The sequence below is a fragment of the Phasianus colchicus genome, chromosome 1 (genome assembly GCF_987193195.1).
Source record: "Phasianus colchicus chromosome 1, bPhaCol1.hap1.1, whole genome shotgun sequence".
Taxonomy (NCBI): domain Eukaryota; kingdom Metazoa; phylum Chordata; class Aves; order Galliformes; family Phasianidae; genus Phasianus; species Phasianus colchicus.
In genome coordinates, this window is record NC_143436.1 from 37,236,336 (window position 1) to 37,261,569 (window position 25,234).

The 25,234-nt window shown below is 37.9% G+C and overlaps 1 protein-coding gene across 1 annotated transcript in view; it reads left to right on the forward strand.

Annotated features, from left to right (window-relative positions):
• Window positions 1-319: 319 nt before the first annotated feature.
• TBC1D15 (TBC1 domain family member 15) overlaps window positions 320-25,234 on the forward strand; it is a 28,136-nt gene continuing 3,221 nt past the window's right edge. The window contains exons 1-14 of the mRNA XM_031589704.2: window positions 320-475; window positions 7,552-7,650; window positions 7,878-7,952; window positions 8,609-8,747; window positions 10,688-10,898; window positions 14,281-14,383; window positions 15,314-15,511; window positions 16,808-16,936; window positions 19,175-19,278; window positions 19,539-19,633; window positions 20,715-20,831; window positions 22,592-22,692; window positions 23,377-23,476; window positions 23,808-23,905. Of these exons, the coding sequence (XP_031445564.2) occupies window positions 452-475; window positions 7,552-7,650; window positions 7,878-7,952; window positions 8,609-8,747; window positions 10,688-10,898; window positions 14,281-14,383; window positions 15,314-15,511; window positions 16,808-16,936; window positions 19,175-19,278; window positions 19,539-19,633; window positions 20,715-20,831; window positions 22,592-22,692; window positions 23,377-23,476; window positions 23,808-23,905 (1,593 nt within the window). The 5' untranslated portion in view covers window positions 320-451. The remainder of the gene's footprint in view (window positions 476-7,551; window positions 7,651-7,877; window positions 7,953-8,608; window positions 8,748-10,687; window positions 10,899-14,280; window positions 14,384-15,313; window positions 15,512-16,807; window positions 16,937-19,174; window positions 19,279-19,538; window positions 19,634-20,714; window positions 20,832-22,591; window positions 22,693-23,376; window positions 23,477-23,807; window positions 23,906-25,234) is intronic.

Consider the following 25,234-nt stretch of genomic DNA (forward strand, 5'->3'; position numbering starts at 1 on the left):
GGTCACCCATCACCTCTCACATCCACTCTTCGCTCTCCAAAAACATTCAGCAAGCGTCAGTGAACGTCAGCGGTGCAACGTTTTCCCCATGAAGAAATTCAGTGAGTTCCTTTGCCTCAGATGCGCGTCAGATGCCATTCTGTCACACGACAACAAAATGTAACGGGATATCGGCAGGAAGGTTCAGCGTCCACCTCCATACCTCCACCACCGCCCCCTTCCGAACCCTAAGAGGGAACATCGCTCCCAGAGCCCGCGACCCACGCACGCGGGAAGAGGGGTGGCTGAGTGGCTCTCCGCCCTCCGCGCAGGCGCACTCCCGCAGAGACGGGCGCTGGGGCGTCTCCGCCCGATTGCGCATGCGCCTTCCGCCCAGGGGCCGACGGGCGTTGTTGTGGGTCAGCGTGGAAGCACGTGAAGAGCGCAACGTCATCATAAACACTCCGGCAACATGGCGGCGCCTCCGAGCGGCAAGGTAACGAGCGCCGCCGCGGGACCGCCGCCGCCTCCTCACGCGGAGGCCGCGCTGGGTTCGCTGCGTTCTAGGGGAGGGGATGCCGCTGGGTCTCTGCGTGGCTCTGAGGGCCTTTTCTCCGCGAGGCGTAACGGGTTTCCGTCACAGCCCCCGGGCCTGGCGGTGCTGGGAGGCCGCGGGCTCTCCGCGGGGCGGTCGCCGTGTGGCTCTCGGGCTCTCCCAGCCTACGTGTGTCCGCCCGCGGCGCTGCCAGCCCGCCCCATTCGCTCGCGTCGCTGTTCCGAAACGCAGAACGCTTTGAGGATGAAGCGGAGCTCGACGAGGTGGAACCCGAGGGCTGGGCTGAGCTCGCATGTCCGCTCTGCCCTCAAGTCCTCAGGGGGAGGTTTTGCCAGGGAAATGCGTCTCTCCCTCTGCGGAGAGGTTGGGAGGGACTGGTTTGGTCGGGCAGCTTTACCATATCCTCTGTTACAGCTCAGAAATCCCTTAATTGCTGTTAGGCATTCGGGTTGTAGTGTAGCTGATGTGGGATGACCTCCTGGCTGCTTCCAGATGCACCAATTTAGTTTTCGGTTAAGTGAAAGAATGGGTACTTATGTGTTTCTTCTGGGCTCGATCCTGGAAGTGAAGTAGATTTTTTTTCATTCAAGGCCTTAATGCAGGGATCTTCATGTTATTAAAAAGCATCTTCCCCAAAAGCCTGAGAAATAAATCTTGAGATCTTCCTGCTCGTTAAAATCCAGCTTAAATGGTAGCTTATCGGGTGTTGATGAGCATTTTGCATTATTTTTCCCATAAATTTTTATCAAAAACTTCTTCCTGCAGTTTTCTTTTTCTAAAGGCAGCTTTGTTATCATAGTTATCAGCAGTACCGCTGGGGGGTTCATTTATGAATTTAACCTGTATTTGTTGTTCATTTAACTAAAAGTCGGTTTGTCCAAACTTGTACGGATCTCTGCATTGTGGCAGTTATTTCATGTTCACAGCTACGTGTTAACACCACTTCTGATTCGACATTCTTCCTCTTCTTCATGTTGTTTAATTATGGCATCTCGGTAAACTAAGAGCTCTTGAAACAAAGGACAAAGTGACACTTGCGTTTTCTAAAACTTTACCAAGTAGTTGATGTGTGCAGATTCATTCTTCTGCAGCTCTCGCCACCTGCGTGTTGCACTTCTGCTTGCTTGGATGCTGTACTTATTTGATCACTAAGTGATTTGTTTTAGCAAGCTAGAGCAAAATACAAAAGAAAGTGCTTTTTTTTTTTTTTGGCTGGGTTACTTTTTTATTGGTTTATGGAAGGCACTGGGTCACAAGTTGCTTGTTTGGGTGGCAGCAGGATTCTAGATGGCTTCACAAACGCAGGAAACTTCGCTGCAGGTGGAGTAAATGCAGTGTGACTTGGTATTCTCACGTACGGCTTTCTGCATTTTGGTGTTTCCAAATGATGAGGGTCCTAAATTAATTCTGTTTTTCCTTCTGGCTGTGCAGTGTTTTAATGATGTAGTTCAGGTGATAGATGTTTGGGAGAGTAGTGGCTATTAGCTTGTGCAGTGCTTTAGGCTCACTTGGCAGAGCTCCATGCTCAATAACATGAAAATAATGCTTTTTATTGTCTAAATAATTTTTTAAGAAACATTACACAAGAAAATCCTACAGAGTGTATATTGTGGTATGCTAAAGAGCTGTGGTAGCCTGCCTTGGCTCAGATTTCGTGAATCATAGAATCACAGAATGGCTTGGCTTGAAAAAGACCACAGTGATCATCAAGTTTAAACCTCCTGCTATGTGCAGGGTCTCCAACCAGCAGACCAGGCTGCCCAGAGCCACAGAATCGCAGAATTGACTTTCAGCCACATCCAGCCTGGCCTTGAATGCCTCCAGGGATCCACAACCTCCTTGGGCAACCTGTTCCAGTGCGTCACCACCCTCTGTGTGAAGAACTTCCTCCTAAAACAAATGAAATCTTCCCTCAGCAAATCATATCAGAATGAGGCTTTTATTTTCACCCTCTGTGTACTTTCCCCTTCTGCCATAGCTTTTTTTGTTCAATTTTATATCCCAGACATTATTAATAGCAGTGGATTCTAACTTGATTATTTCATACTATCTCCTGATTTTTTTTTTTACAGTTCTCTGGTTTCTTTTTCATACATTAATGTGGTATGAACTATAGTTACCTCATGCAACTGTATGTATTGCTTTCCTTAGATTCCTTTTTATTCCTTTTTACTGTGAAGGTTTTTTCACTATTTTTCTCAGTACAGTTAATGCAGTTCCAGAAAACTTAATGTTGTTGATTTCGGGAGCCCAAACTTGTTTTTTGTTAATGACCATTTGCTGTAGAAGAGTGTGGACATTTTATTTTTTACCCTTTCTTAGAGATTGCATTTTTTTTACTGCAAGTAAAATGTCAGTAAGGTCTTCTGTTTTCAGAGCTTTTGGCTTTATTCATAAAAGCAGGTGTAGCAGGTGTATTATCTCTGTTGCTTATTTATTTTCCTTATTTAAGAGAACTGTTTGTGGACCAACTCTCACCCTTACAATGGAAAACAGTTTCAGAAATGAGGTAGAAAGTTGTGGGGAGAAGTATAAATTTAGCCTGTCAGTGTATAGGCTATTATTACAGCTGTTCTAAGGACAGTAATGATTTTTGGTTTATGTTCTTGGAGTTGAATCTGTTTTCAGCATATGGGCTGTTAGATCTTTCTCAAATTACCAGCTGACGCATGGGCTGTCAGAGAAGTTATTTGTCATTTGCTTGTGTCCTTGCTCTTCAAGTTAAAGCGTGGTCTAAGCTCAGATATTTGGCCAGCATAGTTCTAGAAGTGTTGAAGTAGCACTGTAGGTATTACTAAACAGTAATGTAATGCTGTAATGTGTGTGTGGAGATGACATGATTGAGATTTTTTTTTGTAGTGAGGATCGACAAAGATCTACAGCACTGTCTTGCAGAACTTACTGCTGTAAAGCAGGGTACTTTTTTGTGATATATGGTTCCCATTGTTGCAAGCTTTCTCACATGAATATCTGTATTTGTTTTCACTTCCCTGCTTGGAAACTGGTTGTAAGAGTTTTAGACTTCTAAGATTAGCAGGGTGAGAAATTTTACTATCTTAGGAAACAGGTTGAGCCATAGACTCAGCAAACAGGATGTACAAGGAAACAGTTTTATCCACTTACTAAACTCAGATATCTTTTTAGATATCTTCTTTGTACCAAAAGATCATGTTGGTCAATTGACATGAGCTTGATGCTTTGCAGAGTACTCAGATATGGTGTTGTCTGGTGACTGGAAGTGGAACTGATGTAGCCGTGCCCAGTGATGTGCCTGGTGATGGCTGAGTAATGTTAATAAGCCCTGGAGAAGGCTCAGCTGTTCCAAAGAGGGAGGTGGAAATTAAAGCAGCATGATGCAAATTTGTAAATTGAGATCTATTTTTTTCTAACTTAAAGACCAGCTCTGATCTATGGTATTATATTTTGTTGATGCAAATTAGCTCAGAACAGCCTCTGACTAAATTGAATTTATTTTATCGGCCTGTATTGTTTTCCTTACTGTGTTGCATCTTTTATTGTTTACCTTCTGTAAAAAGGTACCTTCTGTAATAGCATCTGTAAAATAAGATGCTAATCAGCTGCTATATCTGTTGTTAATGCTTCTAGGCAGACCCATTTTTCCTTAATTTGTAGTCTGTGGAGTGTTCAGACTTTTACTCAGTTGCTTGCTGCTTCAGCTGTTGAATCCACAATGAGGTCTTTTACCTGATGTTATAATATGAGGCAAAAATGTAGAAAAGTTGCTAGAATCTGGATTTGAACGGTGCCACAATACTCAGTGATCCAAACTGGCTGGTTCACTCTGTAAGTGCTGCATGCTGTGTCTGTCATGAGCTGGATGGCATCTTGGAAGAGTGACTGAAGCCCTGGTTTGTAATTTCTGGCAGAAAAGGAGAGTGTGTGTAAGGATATGGGAAGAGAGTGTGAAATGTCTGAAAGACAGAGTTAGCAGGATTGTTGCACAGCTTCTCCACTTTCTCCTGTGTTGGACAAGTTGCTGATGTATGACAGAGAGGTAAGAGAATGCATGTAAGGTGTGAGCAGTAGTGCACGATAGCATAGGGTCACAGAGTGGTTTGTGTTGGACTATCCAGTTCCAACCCTACCTGCAATGGGCAGGGCTGCCACCCACTGGATCAGGCTGCCCAGTGCCTGACCTTGAACACCTCCAGGGATGATGGGGCAACCTGTGCCAGTGCCTCACCACCTTCTGAGTAAAGAATTTTTCTTGTATCTAACCTAAACCTACCCTCTTCTAGGTTAAAGCCAATATTCCTTGTCTTATTACTGCACTCCTTGCTAAAGTGTCCCCCTCCATCTTTTCTGTAAACCACCTTTTGGTGCTGGAAGGCTGCAATGAGGTCTCCCTTGAGACTTCTCCAGGCTGAACAAGCCTGACTCCCTTAGTCTGTCTCAATAGATGAGATGCTCCAGCCCTCTCATCTCTCATGGCCTCCTTCAGACTCACTGAACAACTGTTTTTTTGTTTTGTTTTTTTTTTTTGCTGGGGTCCCCAGGCTTGGACACAACTCTCCAGATGGGGCTTTGTGAGGACAGAGTTGAGGGAAACAATTCCTTCCCTCGCCCTGCTGTTTGCCCCTCTTTTGATGCAGCCCAGAGTATGATTGGCTTCTGATCTGCAAATGCACAGTGCTATCAAATGACAAGAGTTCAGTCCAAAACATTTGTGGTCTGGGATGTATTGTAATTCATGTGCTGTGGTGAAGGCCTTCTTATGTATGTCTCTGACAGTAAAATGCAACAAGCATCACCCATTGACTCCTCCTCATACACAGCATAATGAACAGGCAATATGAATTATCCATACTGCCTCCTTCAGTATAAGAATGTTACCACCTGTTTACTGGGATAACACCTGGACTTCAGGTAGTTATTCTGCTGGACATGGAACATAAATACTTCAGCAGGTTTCCATAACCTGAACTAGCATTGCCGTAGGACAGTGCAGAGGAGGCTCATCCTCAGAGGGTGGCTTTTTGTCAATTGAGCTGCTGCTGAACCTCTTCCTTATGTTTTCTGTGGTCAGTGGAAAACAGCCATTGCAGTTTTCCTGAGTTTTGTGCAGTGCTTCTTGTTTTTACAGCCCCTCTGTCAGTTTAATTGGTAGAATGGCCACTGTCTCCGCATGGCACGGAGTTGTTAATGACTGGCTGGAATGAATGGTGAATGCCATATTTTTTCTCAATTTAGATACCTTATTGCATCTTCTGTGCTACTGTATTGACTCAATCTTGTTTCTTCAGTGTTTTGTTGATTCTAAAAAAAAAAACCCAGCTCCTTAAGCTCTGTTAAGTATTTGATAACAGAAGTAAACACAAGATCAGACTTGTCAGAGTTTATTCTTATCCAATAACAACTCAGCCTCAAGGGTTTTTTTTTTGTGGGGGGGGGGGTAATGATAGGAATAAAATAAACTGCACCGTGACAAGGGCTGTGTTTTACAGACATCATCCTCTGAACTTCTGAGCATGTTCCAAGTTCCTCGATTTCATCATGTGTTACAGCAGAGGTGAATCTGGTACGCAGAGCAATGCAGAGTCTTCCAGTTATGTGATTACTGTCATATGGATGAAAAAGAATATAAATGTTAATAATTAGACTGGTAGTAGGGCTGTTTTGCTGGCATGGAATAAAGGTGTAATATAGTAGATTGAGGAGGTGTAGTTTATTATACTTAGTGAAATTGCTGCCAGAAATGCACACATACCAGTGTAACTCCAAAGCAGAGTTGTATCTGGAACAGCTGTCCCAGTGACTGATCACTTTGGTTCATACTTCTAATTGTGGTGATAGATCAGGTCCAAATACTGGAAGGCACAATTTAAATAACATCTAAAGTTACGGTGTTTAACCAGAGACTGAATTTCAGAGAAGGTATTTGTTAGAAATAAAAGGAGGATCTTATTTAATTTTTTTAATAGAAAAAACAAGAACCTGTAATAGAGAAAAGGAAAAAGACACCTAGTGTTTAGGAGGGAGCTTAATAGTACTGCCATTAGGCCTTCAAGAAGGCGTTTAGACAGAGTGACCTCATCAGCTCCTGCAAGCAATATTGCTTGCACACCTGAACTTCTGGCTTACTGGCCTGACTGCAGACATGATGATTTTGTAACTCTGAATTTGTATGTTCACAAAAAGATACTGATATTTTAGTACTAAAGAAATGTAGATTCCCTCTATTGAGTAGTTAAATTATTTTGCCTTTTAAAAATATGTATTTCTTAAGACAGCATTTACTGCTCAGTTTGAAAAACAAACATAATCATAGAAAATTACTGCAAAATGTTATCTTGGTGGACTAGGGACTTCTTGCTCTAGAAGACTTGTTTAAAAAGGGCTTGTCTACATTGTTTATAGAGCTCTGATATGCAGTGTGGCTTAGAAGAACCTACTGCATTTTGGTAGAGAAGAACTTTTTTTTTAAAATTTTTTTAAAAGCATGATCAGAATTGTATGAGGATTGTTGCTTTTGGATGTATTTTTGTGAGCACTTGCATGCTGAAGTTGGGTGGGCAGTGCATTGTCCTGTGAACCTCTCTTATCTGACTTGCATATTCCAGCATTGAAATAGAACCTTTGCTTCTCATGCTGAATGTAAGGCCATTTTTTGGTTTAAAATTAGGTTATCAATTCAACATGATAAAATAGCAAATGGGGGAAATGTGAGCCATGTAAGAAAGTCTTCTAATATATTAAATGCCATATAGTGCTTTCATATTAACCTCTGTCTGCTTGTTTAAAAAAAAAAAAAAACAACACCCAGTGCATTTTGGTGACTTTCTGACAGAGTAATAATAGGTGCTATATTAGTTAGAGAGTAAGTGTTATCAATTCTGGTTTCTATTGTTTCTTGATTTATGTGAGAATCTTAGAAGGGGAGGAAAAAAACGAAGATCATGTAAGAAGCTTCAGGCATTCACTTCTGCCTATGTAGGTGAATCAAAATGATAATGAATAATGATTTGTCTCCTATTCCATTATATTCTTTGTTTTAGGTTTTATATGAGCAAGATGGTGTGTTCATTCATCCGTCCTGTGGAAAAAATGATGATCAGGACAACTTCATATCAGGAGTACTACGTGTCATAGAGAAGGTATTCATACAATACAGTTGTAGAAGCCTCTTACATTTGTTGGCCAAACTAATGCATTTGAGAAATTTTAAATGATTTCTTAAGTATTAGATTTCATTAATGAATGAGCATTGCATTGTTTTTGTCATCTGCGTCGTTCATATATAGTGTAAGTTGCCCCTGAATCATACTGTGACTAAATAGGGGGATGTGTAATTTATTACACAGATTTATTGTTTGTATTGTAGGAAAATGAAGTTATAGTAGACTGGAGACCACAGGATGATACTTTGGATACTTCTAATATCCTCTGTGCAGGAAAGGTACGTTTATTAGTTAATGTCCTTCATTCTGTTTTTCTGGAGATTTGATTTTGTGGGAACTTATGGGTAAGTGATCTTGTAACTGGAGGCAAAATCTATTATACATGACTGTCATTGGTATTAATAGCTATATGTAGGATATTTCCTGTGTTCAGGTTGTGGGTGTGTGTGTTTTATATATATACATAAAATTAAAGAACTGTCTGAGTAACAAAGACCAAGTGAGCATAAGCAAATCACAGTCTCCAATCTCCCCACATGTTTTGTTGGATGGTGGTTATTCTTCATAATTAGACTCAAAACAGAGAGACACTGTTATAATGTGAAATATTTGAAGTCTGTTAAAGTTCTGAGCTCCAGTATTTAAGCTGTGTTGAGAAGATGTGATAAAGCAGAAAGATGAAAGTTTTATGTTTAAATAAACTTTTGTGTTGGTGGAGTCTGTGAAGGAGGCTTAGATATTTAAGCACTGTGTTGAATGTAAGAAAGACCTTCTTTCTTCTTAGTTCTTGTTATAAATAAAAATTTCTTGTGTTGAGTTTAGAACTTTATAGCAAAAATTCTTTTCATCTGTGAAAATGAAGATGCTCTTTCAGCTTGTTGAATCTGGGAATCTTGTCTTATGCTTTTTTTTGATGGTTACTTTCTTTGCTTAGGATTCCAGCTCTGTGGTAGAGTGGACTCCAGTACCCAAAGAAAAATCCTCCCGAGGATCAGACCGTCCAAACAATTATGAAGCAGAATGGGACATGGTCACCACCGTCTCCTTTAAAAAGAAACCCCATTCAAATGGAGGTACTTCAAAAATAAGTGAACTTCCTTTTTTTTTCTTCTGGCTTGTAATTGAAGAATTGTTTTCACAATCCAGTATAATGGATTTCATTAGGAATTGAAAAGCTGGGCTCATTTGTGACAAGAGGTGAATTTCTGGGTGTGGAAAAGCAATTCAGTGTGTAATACCTGCTTTCTGCCTCCAATCTAATGTTTTCTCTGAATTGGTAGAGAAGTGTATGGAAAATAAATGGTAAATCCAACATCCTGTGGTCAGGAAATGTAAATGATGTGACAGTTTTGTCTGCATTGAACTCTTCAAATCATAGAATTGATGATCTTTAAGATCTTTTCTAACCTGAGCAAGTCCAACCACAACCTAACCATACTACCCTAACTAACAACCCTCCACTAAATCATGTCCCTGAGCACCACATCCAAATGGATTTTAAACACATCCAGGGATGGTGACTCAACCACCTCCCTGGGGAGCCTATTTCAGTGCTTAACAACCCTTTCTGTAGAGAAGTGTTTCCTGATATCCAACCTAAACTTACCCTGACATAACTTGAGGCCATTTCCCCTTGTCCTGTCACCAGTGAGAAGAGACCAACCCACTCTCGCTGTAAGCACCTTTCAGATACTGGAAGAGAGCAATAAAGTCTCAGCCTCCTTTCCTCCAGACTAAACAGCCCCAGTTCCTTCAGTCTCTCCTATGGGATTTGTATTATTAGAGAGAAAAAAGTTTACTACTCAAATGTTTTTCAGCATTGGAACAGCAGGGGGAGATGGAATGGATAGTTATGTCAATACTTGAGATTTTTCTATGTGGAAGCTTAGAAAAACTGTTTTGCCTAATGAACGTACTTTAGGAAAATAATTTCATGGCTGCATTATTGTTATTATGTTATCTCAGATATGTGATCTTAAAAAAAAAAAAAAATGTAGCCAGCTGTTTTTCCTTTGATTCATCACTGTATTTTTCTTTATAATTCTTGTTTCTTTATATTTGTCAGCCTTAAACTTGCAGACCCTTGTGGTTGTTTTTCCATTTTCATGGTAGTTTTAAGTGGTGGTAGCTGTTATATATATCATTTATGAGAACAGGTTTTGGACTTCAAACTGTGAACATCTTGGGGTAAAGTGCAATCCTAGCTTGTACAATTCTGTGTTTGTAAAGAGCTTCCAAGATCATACAGGGCTAAATGTCTGTCAGGCATAGAATGTTTTATTATGCTGTTGGTTTGTATTGATTTTTTTTCTTAATTTTTAAGAGGCAGAGTTCATCTTGATCCAAAATAAGTGTCAGTGAGTCCCATTGACTTAGATTATATTTTTTTGTTACTACTTTCTGTTGGCTGTAATTGGATGGTGGTAGGATGGGGTGCATGCCAGTGTCCCTGCAGGTATGTTGGTTCTTTCCAGTTTCCTGGTGAAGTAGCATTGAATCCCTTTGTTTTGAATATATTACTGTCTTGCACAGATTTGCACAATAAAGGAGGAAATAGCTTTTCAGTTCCATCTCCCTTATATTGGTTGCAGCCTGACAAGGCATGCACATGGTGTGCAACAGTATATACAGTATTATACAAGATTAGGATGTGTATTACATTTAGTTTGAGCAATACTACCATGTGAAGGTGCTGGTGGGATTTATCATGTTACTGCAATTTTGTACAGCAGTTGTACATTACCTACTGAATCATTTTCATACTCTGTTGACAGATCTTAAAGGAAGCAGTCTGATGGAACTGCTTACTTCAAAAATATGTATGAAATGAGAAAATACAATGAGAAATGGCTGTAGTAGTTACAGTGCATATTTTTTTTTGTCAGAACTAATGCTGGGTTTTTGTTTACTGTGGATTTCTTTGGCTTGTTTAGAGGAACAAGGACAGATAATACATTTGTAGTTGCTAATACTGAAAACCAAACTAAAATCACATGATAATTTTGTTTTTAAGATGCTACAAATCACACAAATGGAGAAAGCACGTGGTCATTCCTGTTCAGTTTGACAGATCTGAAATCAATCAAACAAAACAAAGAAGGCATGGGATGGTCTTATTTGGTGTTCTGTCTGAAGGATGATGTGAAGCTTCCAGCTCTACACTTTCATCACGGAGACAGCAAACTTTTTATTAAATGCCTTGAAAATCATGTTGTGCTGAGAGAGTAAGTATCAGACAATCTTATTCTGATTTAGAATTTGGATTATTGGTTTATTACTTTGATTCTTCAGCGAGTTTCAGATTAATGCTTTCTGATGTATTTTACCATCCCTTTTTTTGTTAGTAGAATCAATTTTCAAGGTGTCTAAAGTAACTTTATGTACTGAATGTACAGGCTGAAGTTTTAAACTGTGGATTGCTTTATAAGCCTATTCAGAATCTGTTGAAATGTTCTGGCTTTGTCATACCTCAGTAGCTCCCTCTAGTGGATTCGGGAGCTTCTTTTGAGCACTCAGATGACATAAAGTTAAATCTTTCTTGAGCAGCTACTTGGGGTAACTTGTGTTTAAAATTTGAGATCTACTCCTATAAGGAGAATATTTGAATGTTGCCATTGGTGTCTGAGATACAGTACTATTAATTAAATCACTTGATATATAAATATTTTGCCACAGAACTCAATCTGATTTGCAAAATGATCTGCAGAAGACTTTGGCAATATGAGGATGTGGTGGCCAAGTTTGTGATAAGTTGTCAACTGCTTGGAGAAGGTGATCTGGTCAGTGTGACCAGCTGGTGAAATGGTACTGTTGGTAGCATTGTCTGCAAGCCTTTAAAGAAAAATATCTGTGAAGACCAAAGCAGGAGGGTAGTAGGGAGACAAGGTGAAGAGGTAGTTAAGAATATTCTCTATACAATTGGAGGCTAGGAAACCCTGGGTGACAGTTTCAGTTCTGTAGAGTCAGGTGCAACAAATAATTGTAATTCACATTGCTACGTAAAATCGATTTATTAGTGAGTAATTGAATGGGGGTGAAACAGGTAAGGATTTTGGTTCCTATTTCAAACACTGTCTCTTTCAGATAGTCAGTGGTGAATAGTTGGCCACTTAACCATTCTTCCTTTATTTGACTCAGTGGATGCTTAGTTCTTGTCCTTTGTTAGCTGAACAGGAGGTTATGTGGATATTCCTGCAGCAACAGTACAAAACATTTCCTCTCAGACTGGGGAGAGGAAGCTGTGTTTAGAGAGGCTGCCATGTCCTCAGATCTGTTCTTAAAAGCCCTGTGCAGTCTGATCCAAAGCTGTATGCATGGGAGAGTTGAGGAGTGCTTAACAGAATTCCCTGGTAATGGAAGGTAGGGAAGCTTGAGGTGATATCTGGGCATTTGGAATGTGCAGAGCTGCGTGGTATTTCTGCCTGAGACTGTACTATGTGTTGCAGGCTGGAACAGCAGATACTTTGGGAGCTATGTATGTAGTTTGAGAACTATGATGACGCTATGAAAATTAAATTTGCATGAAGTCAAGCATTGAGCTGAACAGGAACTTCCAGTTTTAGTAAGAATACTTAAAAGTCCTCTCTTCCTTTTAGGTCTATTTTTGGCACCAAAGTCTTCTCTGTGGTCTATTCATGTATGATTTTTTTCTTTCTGTTGTAAGAAAATAATACGCTAAGTAACTTGAGGTGACAAACTATGCTTTGTGCATGTATGTCATTCTGTAGTATCTACTTATGCTTAATTAAGTATCTAAGCACACAGCCTCTTGTAGGGAAAGATGTTTTCTGGATTGCATAAGGAAGTATGCAGCAATGCAATTATTCCAACCTTTCTATCTATGTAGATATCAGGTACAGATGTTAATACAGAATTAAGCTTTTTCCTAAAATACCTTTCTGTCTTAAGTATTTTCTTCCTCTGTTTATGCTACCTCAAAGGCTTTCATTACCACTGTGCCTTTTTAAATCTTGTGACATTGCTGAAATTGGTATGTGTGAGGGAGCTAAACTTGAACAAAATACTTGTAATCTGTTGCTTTAAAGAATTTTTCTTAGTTTTGTTGCACCAGGCTAATATTGAGAAAATACCACACTGCTGACACTTTCTAACTTTCAGTATTCTGAACAAATGTTTAATGAAGTTTCTAGTTCACAAGTGTGTTTTGACCATTAGCCAAGTAGCTGCCCATACTGAAAAAGCTGTCCAGAGCAAATGTTTAATTACAATGAAAGTATCATACAAAGTTTTTTGTTCTTTTGGGTGAGAAAAACAGAGTACGTGACTCAGCCTTTGCCTTTTTTAGTCAAAGCCAGTTGAGCTTCATTAACTTTCGCTGCTTCAGATCTTTGGCTGTGGTGTCTGGTTGTTTCAAAATGAGATCTCTTGTTGGATTTCATATCCGACAGTGTTCTGTCATGTTGGAATTGAAGACAGATAAGGCTTATTAAAAAGTTCTTATCTTTGATTTTAATAACGTGGTAGATGAGGCAGGTATTAATAAAAATAAAAGTAATTTTTCTTTTGAAAACTAGAAATAGTGAGTTTAAACTTTGGGAAAGGGTGATATAGTAAGGTGTTCTATAAATGCAAGTCTGTGCAATAGGTTAGGATTCGATGCAAAGAGCTTAGTGTTCTTCAGCCTGGCTGCTAACTTCTAGGCTTGAACATGAGATCGGCTTCTGAACTGTTGTCACTGCTTTACTATAATGAGCTGTAAGTGGTGTTGATTCAGGAGCTGCTTAATTGATCGTGTTCCTGTGCCAGAAGAGGGAAGAGGGTGTAGGAGGAATGAGAGCAAAAGAAAGATGAAATGCTAGGAGTGGCACACTTCCAGCTGCCTTTGCTATCACTTTCATCTGGCTGTGCAAGCCTTAAGTACATGAGTATACAAATGCAGTGAGTTATGCCAAATCAGGTTTGTGTTCATTTAGAATTTGGAGTCTACACAATAATGTTTGTGTGACGGTAATCAGATGTTTTGTTTTACAATACAGTTGTTGGAGTGCTGTGTTGGTAAACTCTTACTGAGATGAATTTTAGAATTAGGCTGACAGTAGCAGTTGTAATAGTATTGGTTAGAAATTTGTTGATTTTCTTTCATACAATGAAAGGCAGTTTGTAGTCTTTTATGTAATATTTTACAGTGTATAAAAAGATAAGATTTACTAATTGGTAGGAAGAGTTGTTTAACTGTGCATGGTGACATGGGTTCTTTTCACACACAATTATGTTAAAGGTATTTCAGGTGTATGTGTTTGATTATCTCAAAGAATTTCCTTTCCTGTCATCTTTTTTGTCCACTCCAATATAGAAAATATTTACTCTGAAAGTTGTCACCCTCATGTAATTTCTTATTACAGCATAGTAATCTTTTGAAAAGGTATGTAACATAACCCAGGGTGAATGACATAATCTTATTTTAAAAAATAGTCCTGTTTTCTAATGTGCTAGCACATGGAGTCTTGCCAAAAGTAATCTTGCATCAGACTTGTTTTCCTTGCACAAAACCTGAAATGTGACTTTTAAGACCTGTAAATGTTCTAAAACATTTTCAAGAAAAACTTGTGGTACTTGCAGAAACCCCATGCTTTAATTTTATTGTAGATCTCCACAGGATAAACTCATTCTTCTTGTGAACTCTCAGAATAAGTCTCTGTCTCAATCATTTGAAAACCTCCTAGATGAACCATCATATGGCTTACTGCAGGTATGTATTGTTTGATTTTTTTTTTTTATATTTGGAAGAAGTTTATTAAAAGGAAAATGCCAGCCTTTCTATATCACAAAGATCCCCTTAGTCATTGCCATTCTAGGACCATTAATTGTATCCTAAAATGAATGATTACTAGGAAGCATGCTTCTGAGTGAGCTGTTTGGTATGCTACTTGTTTCTTAACCTCCCTGTTTAAAGCCTAAACCTATTCAAGTTACTTTTGCCTGCCACTGTGTGCATCTGGGTACAGATAGTTTTAGAAGTGGAAAAGAAATTTTTAAGCTCTCCCTGACCAAATATTCTCTTCTTGTTTTCTGGTGGTTTTGGAGAGGCTAGAAACACAGCAGCAAAGAGCACAAGTATTGCTTAAAACAGTTTTTTTCTTAAAACTATTTATGGCTTGATGGAGTTTATGGCCTTGTGAGGGTCAGCAGCAAAATTTCTGGTGATTGAATGAGGCCAGAGTTCTGACCTACTGATTCATTTAATTTATGGAATCTTCAGAAGTGCATTAGTTTCTGGACTTAGTTGTCATATAAAAGTTTTCTGTGAGATTGCTAGCAGAGTACTTGAATTTTCAAGGTACAACATGATGTAAAGGTAGACAGGCTTAGGCAGAAAAATGGTTTTGTGTCATTAATCACAGGAGAGTAAACACCATGTCCGATCTGATTGTGTACACAGGTCAGATTTACTCAGCATACTGCTATCTAATCTTTCAGTTCAATCAGTAGTATTTTAATACTTAGGATCTCAACTTTCTGTATCATGCAATGAATGCACTGTGTGAAATCACTTACACGTGAAACTTTTAATAACTTTGAGTCTTACTATGCTCTACTTGTTTTTATTTCCTTTGAGCACAAGAATTCTAAATGATCTGAGGCTTCTCATAATTTGCTTGTTTTCCTTGTTATAACACAGAAATGGAAGAAAGATCCATACACGGTAACAATGGGAAGGTTTTCCAAAGTCACAAACTATATTTTTGATAGCTTCCGATTAAGTGACCCTTCAACTCAAAGGCGACCACCCTCAGAAATGGCAGACTTCCTCAACGATGCTATTCCAGGGTTGAAGATAAATCAGCAGGAGGAACCAGGATTTGAAGTCATTACACGAGTGAGTGTGTAAATGAATGTGACACAGATGTATTGATTCTTTTTATGCACATCTTTGAAGGAATTCTAGGACTTGAAGCTTGGTGAGTGGTGCTGTTTATACTAGGCAGTTGTGACACCAGCCGCCTTGTCATTTGTTGGCAAGAGTAAAATCATCAGCAGCTACTTCTGGAGTACGTCATTTTTATTCCTGCGAATACAAATTTTGCTTTTAAAGCAAAAATATTTGTGATTATTGAAGTGGGAGTTTTTTTTATCGTACTGAATAGGTACCCTTCAAACTGAACTCTCACTTCACGGTTAACATTTCTTCTCTGGCTGGATATTAAGTAAAATTGGGGTATTCAGACTAATAAATAACTTCCGTGGCTAATCACTGTAACACTTCAGTTTGTTTTAAGGGATTTACGAAGATAGGTTAAGAAGATTTAAAAATAATAAATTGGATAATTAATGTCCATAGTCTGTAAATGTATGGATTTATGTACCACTTAAACCAAAACTAGAATGAAGTTGTAGTTGGATCAGGAATTACTTTAGGCTTCTGTTGTTATCTTTTATAGACAAGTAGAAAATACTTTGTAAATCTTCTGATTACTATTTAAGGAGCTGATATGTTTTTAATGTTAAACTATTTTGAATACTGTTTTTCTTTGAGGTCAAAACAGTCTTGATAGCTTAACAACAGCTGTATGAACTATGCAATTCTGAAAATTTATTGCCTTGCACTTAATTTTTTAGTGGAAAAGTAAAAATGATTTTTTTTAAAGGGGTAGCTTACTTTAATTTGCAGCCACGATATTCAGTCTGGTTTCAGAATAACATCCTTGAACTTGAGTCTGTTCTTCAGTTCTCTCTTTAGATGCTCCAGTGCATGTCAAGAATGTGCTTTTGAAGTGGAACTCCCTGTTGTCTTTGTTGGCTGCGCTGAACCTACCTATTACATTTCTAGTTGTTTAGAGGTTTCAGTCCATGGCACTAACCTGAACATAGTTTGCAGGTGTTGGTAGAGATGGAAGGTTATGTCAAATGTATCCTTTTCCAAAATCTGAAATACTAGCTTGGATAGTCAGGTCCTCAGCACACTGCATTTTGTTCTTTCTGCCTGCAGTGCTCCATACTGCTTCCTGATGTAGACATGTAACTCTGAAGATTTAAGGCTAATGCAAATATGAACATGAGAAAATATAGTTGAACTCAATATGAGGACCTAACAAGCTTAGTAGTATTTGTGTGATTGTTCAAAAACGTTGAAGCATTTAATTGGGTTTTGTATAATACTTTGTGTTTGTTTCAGATCGATCTAGGAGAACAGCCTGAAGTTAGTAGAAGAGAGCCTGTGTCAATTGAAGAATGGGCTAAAAATATGGATTCTGAAGGAAGAATTTTAAATGTAGACTACATAAAGCAATCAATATTCAAAGGGGTAATCTGTTTTTTCTGAAGTCCTTCACTCTCCTTCCCAAACTATAGTAATGCTGGTTTTCTTGTACTTGTAATGCTTCATGAGGGACTTTGGGCGTGAGTTAGTTAGTATTTTTGGAGTGGGTTTACAAAAGATGGTGTAATGCTCACTGAATGTCTCATGAATCTCATAACCATACAATGTACTGCACAAATAGAGAGATCTTGCAGTGGCTGACTAAAAGGGAATGGTTTTAAAAGACAGAGGCCCAGGTCATTGAGAGGAGAAATCAAAGTGACTTTCAGGAAAACACCAGTGCTTCGTTGCGCCTCAGCCTAGTGCGAAAGAGGCAGAGGGAAGGCTTCATGGCGGCCTGCAGCTCCTCATGAGGAGGAGAGTGGCTGGGCTGAGCTCTGCTCTCTGGTGGCAGCAGCAGAGCCTGAGGGAACAGCATGGAGCTGCATTACAGGAGGGTCAGGCTGGGGATTCGGAAATTTTTCCCCTGAGGGTGTTCAGGCCCTGGAACAGACTGCCAAGGGCAATGGTCACAGCACTAAGTTGCTGGAGCTCAATGAGTGTTTGGGTGACACTTTAAGATGAGGGTTTGATTTTTTTTTTTTTTTAGGTGGTCCCTTGTGTGGAGTCAAGAGTTGGACTCTGATCCTTGTGGGTCCATTTCAGCTCAGGATATTCTTCTATAGGTGTTAGACTATCGGGTTTATTCTTTTCTTCTCAGGATGTTTTCTTGTTCATCAAAAGCTTCCTTTCTTTGTTGAGAAGTTTACCTGGATTTGTCCCTCAGTACTAAACACTCACCAGTATACTGAATTGCAATTCAGGAATTGCAAAATTGAATCCACTGAATATGAATTCAGTCTCATTGATGCAAGTTTTATAAATTTTTATTATTTGCTGTAGCTGTTCTACCTGATGTTACTTTAGTGTTGGATTGTTTTCCTTTTATTTTTGTGGGAATCCTGCTGCCCTAATGCTTTCTTTCTAAACTTGTTGATGCATGTTTATAAGAATGCAATCTTCTGGGGATTTAAACGTGGGTAGAGAATGATAACATTGATATTACAGTTATTAAAAATACATATTGAAGAGGACAGAGCAAAACTGAAAGATTAAGTTTGTGTGACTGTTCTTTAATATACTTGTGCCTGAGGTGTCCAGGTAAGGACCCTTGTGCAATTGTGACAATTCCTACAAACCTTTCTTCCCAACCACCAATGTCTCAGTGTCACTTGTGTTTTTTTCAGTGCCAGGGGAGTGAGTGCTCCATGTTATTCATGACTCTTGATAACGAGTACATTAAATGGAGATCCCTTAAATGGATTAATGGAGATTAAATGGAGAGTTTCTTAAAGACAATGCTTCTCTTACGTTGTCACATGCTGGAAGAGTTCCTGCTTTGCTGGAGCACCAAATTTCAGTGGTTGATGCTATTTATTGCATCATCTTCCTTGCCTTAATTTAATAGTTAATTTAATAGTAAATGGAAAAAATACATTGAGGTATCAAGCAGTGAGGCAGCAGTATGGCCTTGGACTGGTAAACTGTGGGTCTTCCAAGTCTTAGGACTTGGAAAAAATGTGTTTTGTTGTATGAGGACTCAGCTAGTACATTTTTTGTCATATAGAAATGATTACTTAGAAAGATGTCTGACAAATAGTGCCCCTCAGTGAACAGTGGTATTTTTGTTTGCTTGAAAGGTTCATCTGCATGTTGGCAGTCTCTTGTTAGATTAAAATATTTGTTAAGAAAAGATGGAAAATGGAAGGTTAGTACTTAATATGAGTGTGTGGAGACAAAACTTTGGCAGTTAAACATCATCATGTTCAAATGTATAGATTTAAAGGTACTTTTGTTTTGTTTCTTAGTATCTGTGGTGCCCTTAAGGTTTTTTTATTTCAAGCAGTGATGCAAAAATTTAGAAAGGAATGCCTTTTAAAAAGCTTTTTATATTCTTAGGAAGTATCCAGTAGTTCTACAGTTGAAAGCATATGTTAAATTGGTTTTCATTCCAGTTTTTTATGAATCTAAGTTGTATTGCTGCTTAATCATGCTCTCTTCCTCCTTTACCTTCGAATGTGTTAATTAGCAAATAAAGTTTGGCTGCGGTATAACAAGAATGGGCTTATTCATAAGTTTTATTTCTCTTAAGCTGTTACCTTCAGAAGCATTGTACAGCTATAGGAGTGTTTCCTCACAAAACTGAGTTAGTATTTTTTGTTAATGTTTCCAATTTTTCTTTAGGGACTCTGCCATACTCTAAGAAAAGAAGCATGGAAATTTCTTTTGGGATATTTTCCTTGGAATAGCACTAAAGAAGAGAGAGCAAACTTGCAAAAAAGGAAAACGTGAGTCTAGTTTCAAGTTGCAAAACACATGAAATTGTTTGGTGTTTTTTCTAAGATGTAACTTGAAGGGTAGCTGTTAAAGATTGTTCAGTGCAGTGAAGTGTTTGACAGGCCTTCTTAAAAAGATTATTACACTGAAGTGAAAACATCGGCAGGTTGCTGTTACCCAATTTAATTCAAAGAACAAATAGAATACTTAAAAAAAAAGGAAATGTAATGATGGAGCATATTCTGGTTTCAAAATAATTTTTCTTCTTCAGGGATGAATATTTCAGGATGAAACTGCAGTGGAAGTCTGTCAGTGAGGAGCAGGAAAAACGAAATTCAAGGTTAAGAGACTACAGGAGTCTCATAGGTAAATTTGGTTTTGGAAACATGCAACTGTGTGAACTCAAACCTTTGCAATTCAGCATGAAATTGAAGAAATGTAAGCTTTTGAGTAACCTATATGGGAGGAGTCACTGAAAAACTAACATGTAGCTATTCTCAGAGATGTCTAAATTTTCTTATACACTTCAAACTTCTTCTTAACCAGAGTAATTCAGAGCTTATACAGCATAGTGCTGCAGAACAACTGGATTTTTTTTACTTTACTAAGTAACAAAATGCCTTTTCCTTTTTTAAAAAATGTCTTAAAATAACGGTGATACAATAAGAATTTTATACATGTGTTAAGGGTTAAGAAAGGTCTTGAGCTTTATAGAATGTGTGTACTTGTGTACAGCTTATTAACTGAAAATAACATTCGGGGTTCAAAAAATGGCTGAAGTTCTGTTCTAAGTATCTGAAATGTAAATGGGAATATTAAACTTCTGTAAACTAGATCCAAAACTATGAAAGTCTTTTTTCCCTTAAAGCCGCTTACAATTTTTCACATTAGAATGTGCTTTTTGAATTCTACTTTATTAAAGAACATGCTACAGACTTAGTTTATTTGAGGCATCAAGTGTCTAGTGAAAGCAGTGGCTTCTGCTCAATGTGAGCTATAAGAATTTGTTACAAAGAACTTCTAATGTGCTGCAGTGTGAACTTTAACTGTCTTTTTGCTGATGGTATGGTGACCTTTATGTGTTGGTGATGCTGTGGTTTATGCTGTATCTCATAAGTATTCATGAATGGCATTGCATAGCTAGCTTACATAAAATTGTTATTAATTCATGTAAGTGAAGAAAATTTTCACTGAATTATAATCAGGATTTTTTCCACTTGAAACAAAAAGTTTTCAAACCTTTTTTTTTTATAAATAATCCTTTCACTGGAGAAATTTTCTTACTTTTCAAGTATTCTTTCAGTGATGCAACTGTTGTCTTTAAGACTTCAAAGTTTTGCAACATTGTTTGAGGGAATAAACTGCAGTTTAAAAACAGTGGAATTGATTAGATACTGGCTTTGTACAACATGTTCTGAAGATGTTTTTAAATCTGGACTGCTTTTAGAGAAAGATGTGAACAGAACAGATAGAACAAATAAGTTCTATGAAGGTGAAGATAATCCAGGATTGATTTTACTTCATGATATTTTGATGACTTATTGCATGTATGACTTCGACTTAGGTAAGTTGTGCTCCTCTGAACATAATAGCTGCTTTAGTTTCTGTTGTAAAGCTTTGCTTATGTTAAGATCTGTTAATACAATTAATCTCATATTGCTTACTATGCTTTCTTGAAATTCAGGGTTCGTATTTTAGTAACATAGTAACTTTGCTTTCTCATCCTGTTTCTCACTCTCTCTGACCCAATCTCATAGGTGTCTGAATTCATCAGATGAGGTGGGATTAGAAATTTAAGTGGCAGTTTGCTTTCACTTTACCCATACTGTTGTTTTCCTACAGTTGAGGCAGGTTTGCTTCTCAGAGTTCTAATTGGAAGTGATAAACCAGCTGCCACTGCTGTAATTAAAACTCAACATGCTTAACCAGCTGTTTGTAAACATGTCTGTATTTCTGAATGCTTCAAAAGCTGGTTCTCAGGGGGGTACACTTTGCAGTTTTTCAAAAGCTATACTTTAGTGTATGCATCTGGCATAGATGGAAAAACAAACAATACTGTTCTTAAATCACAGTATAGCTGAGATACTCAGATTGGGAGTGAATAGGCCTTTCTAGCTGTTTTTCACTACTTAATCCCTAGCATGACATCTGGCTCTTCTGTACTTATGAGTGGCTGTGGAAAATGATGAGGAAAAGTGTTGGGATTCTAAAAGTCTGTTTTGTGATGAATTCTGAAGGAAAAAATCAGAACAAATCTTTAATTACTAAAATGTTTGCTGCAGAGCTGTAGTTCTTGTCAACTTTATTCCTTCTGTCAAGTCCGTAAAGGGACTTAATCTTTGGCTTTTAAAAGAGAAGGAAAATTAAAAGTCTTCCTGAACATGTGGTTGTTCTATGTCTTTTCACATTTCTACCTGCATTAACTTGCAGTAACATGCATTTTATGAAAGAAAAATGTGTTTACTACCTGGTCTGTCAAAAACAGTTCAGATGACTTAGATTTGTACAGGGAAGAAGTCTTTTGTTTTATAAACAAGAAAGAATAGTGGAAATGCACTATATTTGACATTACATGTGTCCAAGGATTCTAAGCCACTTAAGTATTGATATAATTCTCATTTCAATATTTCAACAACAGCTACAGCGAGTCTGGTTAATGCCACAAATCTCCATATGAATGAAGGAGACAGATCTGCTGTTCATATAAGATGTTTTATGAATGTATTTCTCAAGACAAATTATAATGAAACTGGTATTGATCCTTAAAAGACTTTTAAACTGTCTTGTACAGCTGCATTTCTCTAGACTTATTTTTGCCTATAGTATTAAATGTACAGTGAATAGATTTTTCTAATCTTCTTGAATTATTTACCTGTTTCCTGTTTTGTTCTATTTCGCTTCTCACACCTGCTCCCTATTTTCATACTCATTGATTCCAGTTCTTGTCAGTTACTCAATTATAATTATATTATTAAGAAATGTAACTGCTATGCTTGAGTCTAAGGGAGAAATGTGTTAGACCAACTGCTGATGATAGACATGCACATAATTTGTTCTCCCTTAGAGATGTTCCCAATGGGACATCAGATAAGTTGACTTAAACATCAGTGGTAAGGTAGCTGGGAGAGTGAGACAAGGGGGAGAAACAAGCTCTGAGAGTTTTTCTCTATTCTCTTCTTAATTGTGCTGTTAATTCCAATTATAGTGAATATGCAAACTTGTAATGCAAACATCAGTCTAGCTCAGTCATTTAACACACATGAAAAATGGCTGCTTTAATGTTGAGTTTAACTAAATTCCTATTTGTCTTTTTTATCTGTCAAGGTTATGTCCAGGGAATGAGCGACTTGCTTTCACCTGTCTTGTATGTTATGGAGAATGAAGTAGATGCCTTTTGGTGTTTTGTGTCATATATGGATCAAATGGTAAAAATAGTTGTTTTTTCTAGTCTACATACATTTAAAAAACAGAAGCTGTAGTTAGCATTTGCAGTTAAATTTGTGAACTTTTTTCTTGAATACTTGTAAAGTGAGGATCCTCTATTATATCTGAAGTTGATGTGTTTTGTCTCTGAAAGAAATTACAGTGGGTTGATGATAATCTTACTGTGTAACATGGACAGATTTGACTACTTGGAAATTCCAAAGTAACTCAGAGCCAGAATGCTCAATTTCATGTTAATCAGGAGTCCTCTATAAAGATTTTATCCAGGAGTCTGGAGTTTAGACTTCCCACAAACAGAAACTTCTGATTTATGCATGTGATAATATGTGACTAGAACAACAACAAAAAAGCTGTCTTTTTGTTTTGAGTACAGCATTGCTGCTTGACAGTAGGGAGCGTAGACTAATTAAAATTATCATTTGTTACATAAAGTAAATGAGGATGATGTTGGATAAGCATGGTTCACTGCTTAACTTAAACCTTTCAGTAAAAAGCAAACATTCCATTAATTACAGGTACAGTCCTTTAACTGCTCCACCCATGAAATATCTAAATGATGAGAATCACTTGCTGTGATAAAACTGCTATAATTAATCATGTGTATAAATCTAAGTTGTCGTTATGAGTTAATATAAATGACAGTGCAAATATTTTATTTCATCCAGCATCAGAATTTTGAAGAACAGATGCAGGGTATGAAGACACAACTAATTCAGCTGAGTACTTTGCTTCGTTTACTAGACAGTGGATTTTGCAGTTATTTAGGTAGGTGTTACTCATGCACAGTAACTAAAACAACTTATTACATTCTGTGTGCATTGGTATCCTGACCAGTCCTCAAACATATTTCCAAGAGTAATATGATATGGCTACAGGACTTACATAGAAGACTTCTAAACTAGAAACACCTATAAGATTTCACTAACTGCTTCGCTTGTTACTGACTTATGCCATTGTCCATGAATTCATTGTATCATTGATTTTGAAGAGGGACTACAATTTTATCAATTGTATGATTTTGTACCTTTTGAAGTCTATTTTTCCTGTTGTCTTAACCAAATGTGGTATTTATGAAATGTAATGTTCATATTCCTAGAATCTCAAGACTCAGGCTACCTTTATTTTTGCTTCCGATGGCTTCTCATCAGATTTAAAAGGGAATTTAGCTTTCAAGATATTCTTCGACTCTGGGAGGTAAGCAAGGATTTCATCACACAAAATCCAGTGGTCTTTTTGGAGCTCTTTGAAGTACACTTCTTTTGTATGACAGCATAAATCATTCTACAAAGTGATTAATACTCTCATAGATTAATTAAAAAATCCGTATTGGTGTAAGAGAAGAGATATTAGCATATGTTATGTCTTTTTAGCCAAAACAGTAACTTGGGATAGAAGTGTGGGTTAAGTTGGCTTATTTTCATAAGGCTTGGACAGGACCTCTCAGATGAGACTCTGAAGTGAGAGTAGTAACTGGAGAGTATCAGGTTACCTTTTTGTGTGTGAAAAACATCTTGTGCCAGGAGAAGTGGTATTGGTGTAACATCATAAATATGGGTTCCAAAATGTGCAAAACCAAAGGAATTCCCCAATTCTAAGGTATAAAATGATAATGAGATGTTTTGGGGGGAAAAAATTGCTAGTCTTCACATTTCCTGTTTGCAGTATCTTATCAGTATTTTTAAAAGACTATTTTTTCTTTTTAACTGATGAGAACTGTATCTGTATTCATAGTTTATTTCCTAGTCTGGTGGTGATAACCTGTGTCTTAGTTCATATATAAATGTGTGTACAGAAGAACAGCACCATGTATATCAAACTTCTTGGAGTACTTTTACTATCTTTGGAGGATGATGGAATCCTGATGATAAGTGATAAACAAAACCTAGGAGTCTATCACATAATAATGTACGTAGGCCACTCAAAGTAAAATTGCTCCTACTTATTTCCATGGAAACTACCAGAGATACAAAGAACACAATGACACTGTTTGACGGAGCAAAATCTTAGCTACAAAATGGTATTTTTCACCATAGTCACCACCATTAGCTACGCATTTTTTTTGCCAGTAGTGATCAAGAGCTTGCGTGCAGTGCTCATTAAAATCTATACCAGCAGAGGTGGCCTACTGTAGCTGACACCACTGCTGAAATGCACTGCTCACTGTGCTCACACCCATTCTTTGGTCTCATAAACATTCAGCAAGAGTCAGTGGGTGCAGTGTTTTCCATGTAAAGGAATTCAGTGCCACCTCTTTGCTTCATCCGTGCTTCCATGTCAGACTGCCCTGCTGCTGCCATCTGTCACATGGCAACAGCATGGAATGGGATATTGGTGGGAATGTTCAACCTCTACTGCCATACTACACACCATTGGCCTCTGAAGTTGTGGGTCAGCATCATATTAGTAATTAGCATTACTATGATGCTAAAATAGCATTACTTTTAGAGCAGCCCTCATATGTTTATTACAAGTATTCAGTGTCTTTGATAGGAGATAAGGAATGAGGTATATCTTGTTTTCCTG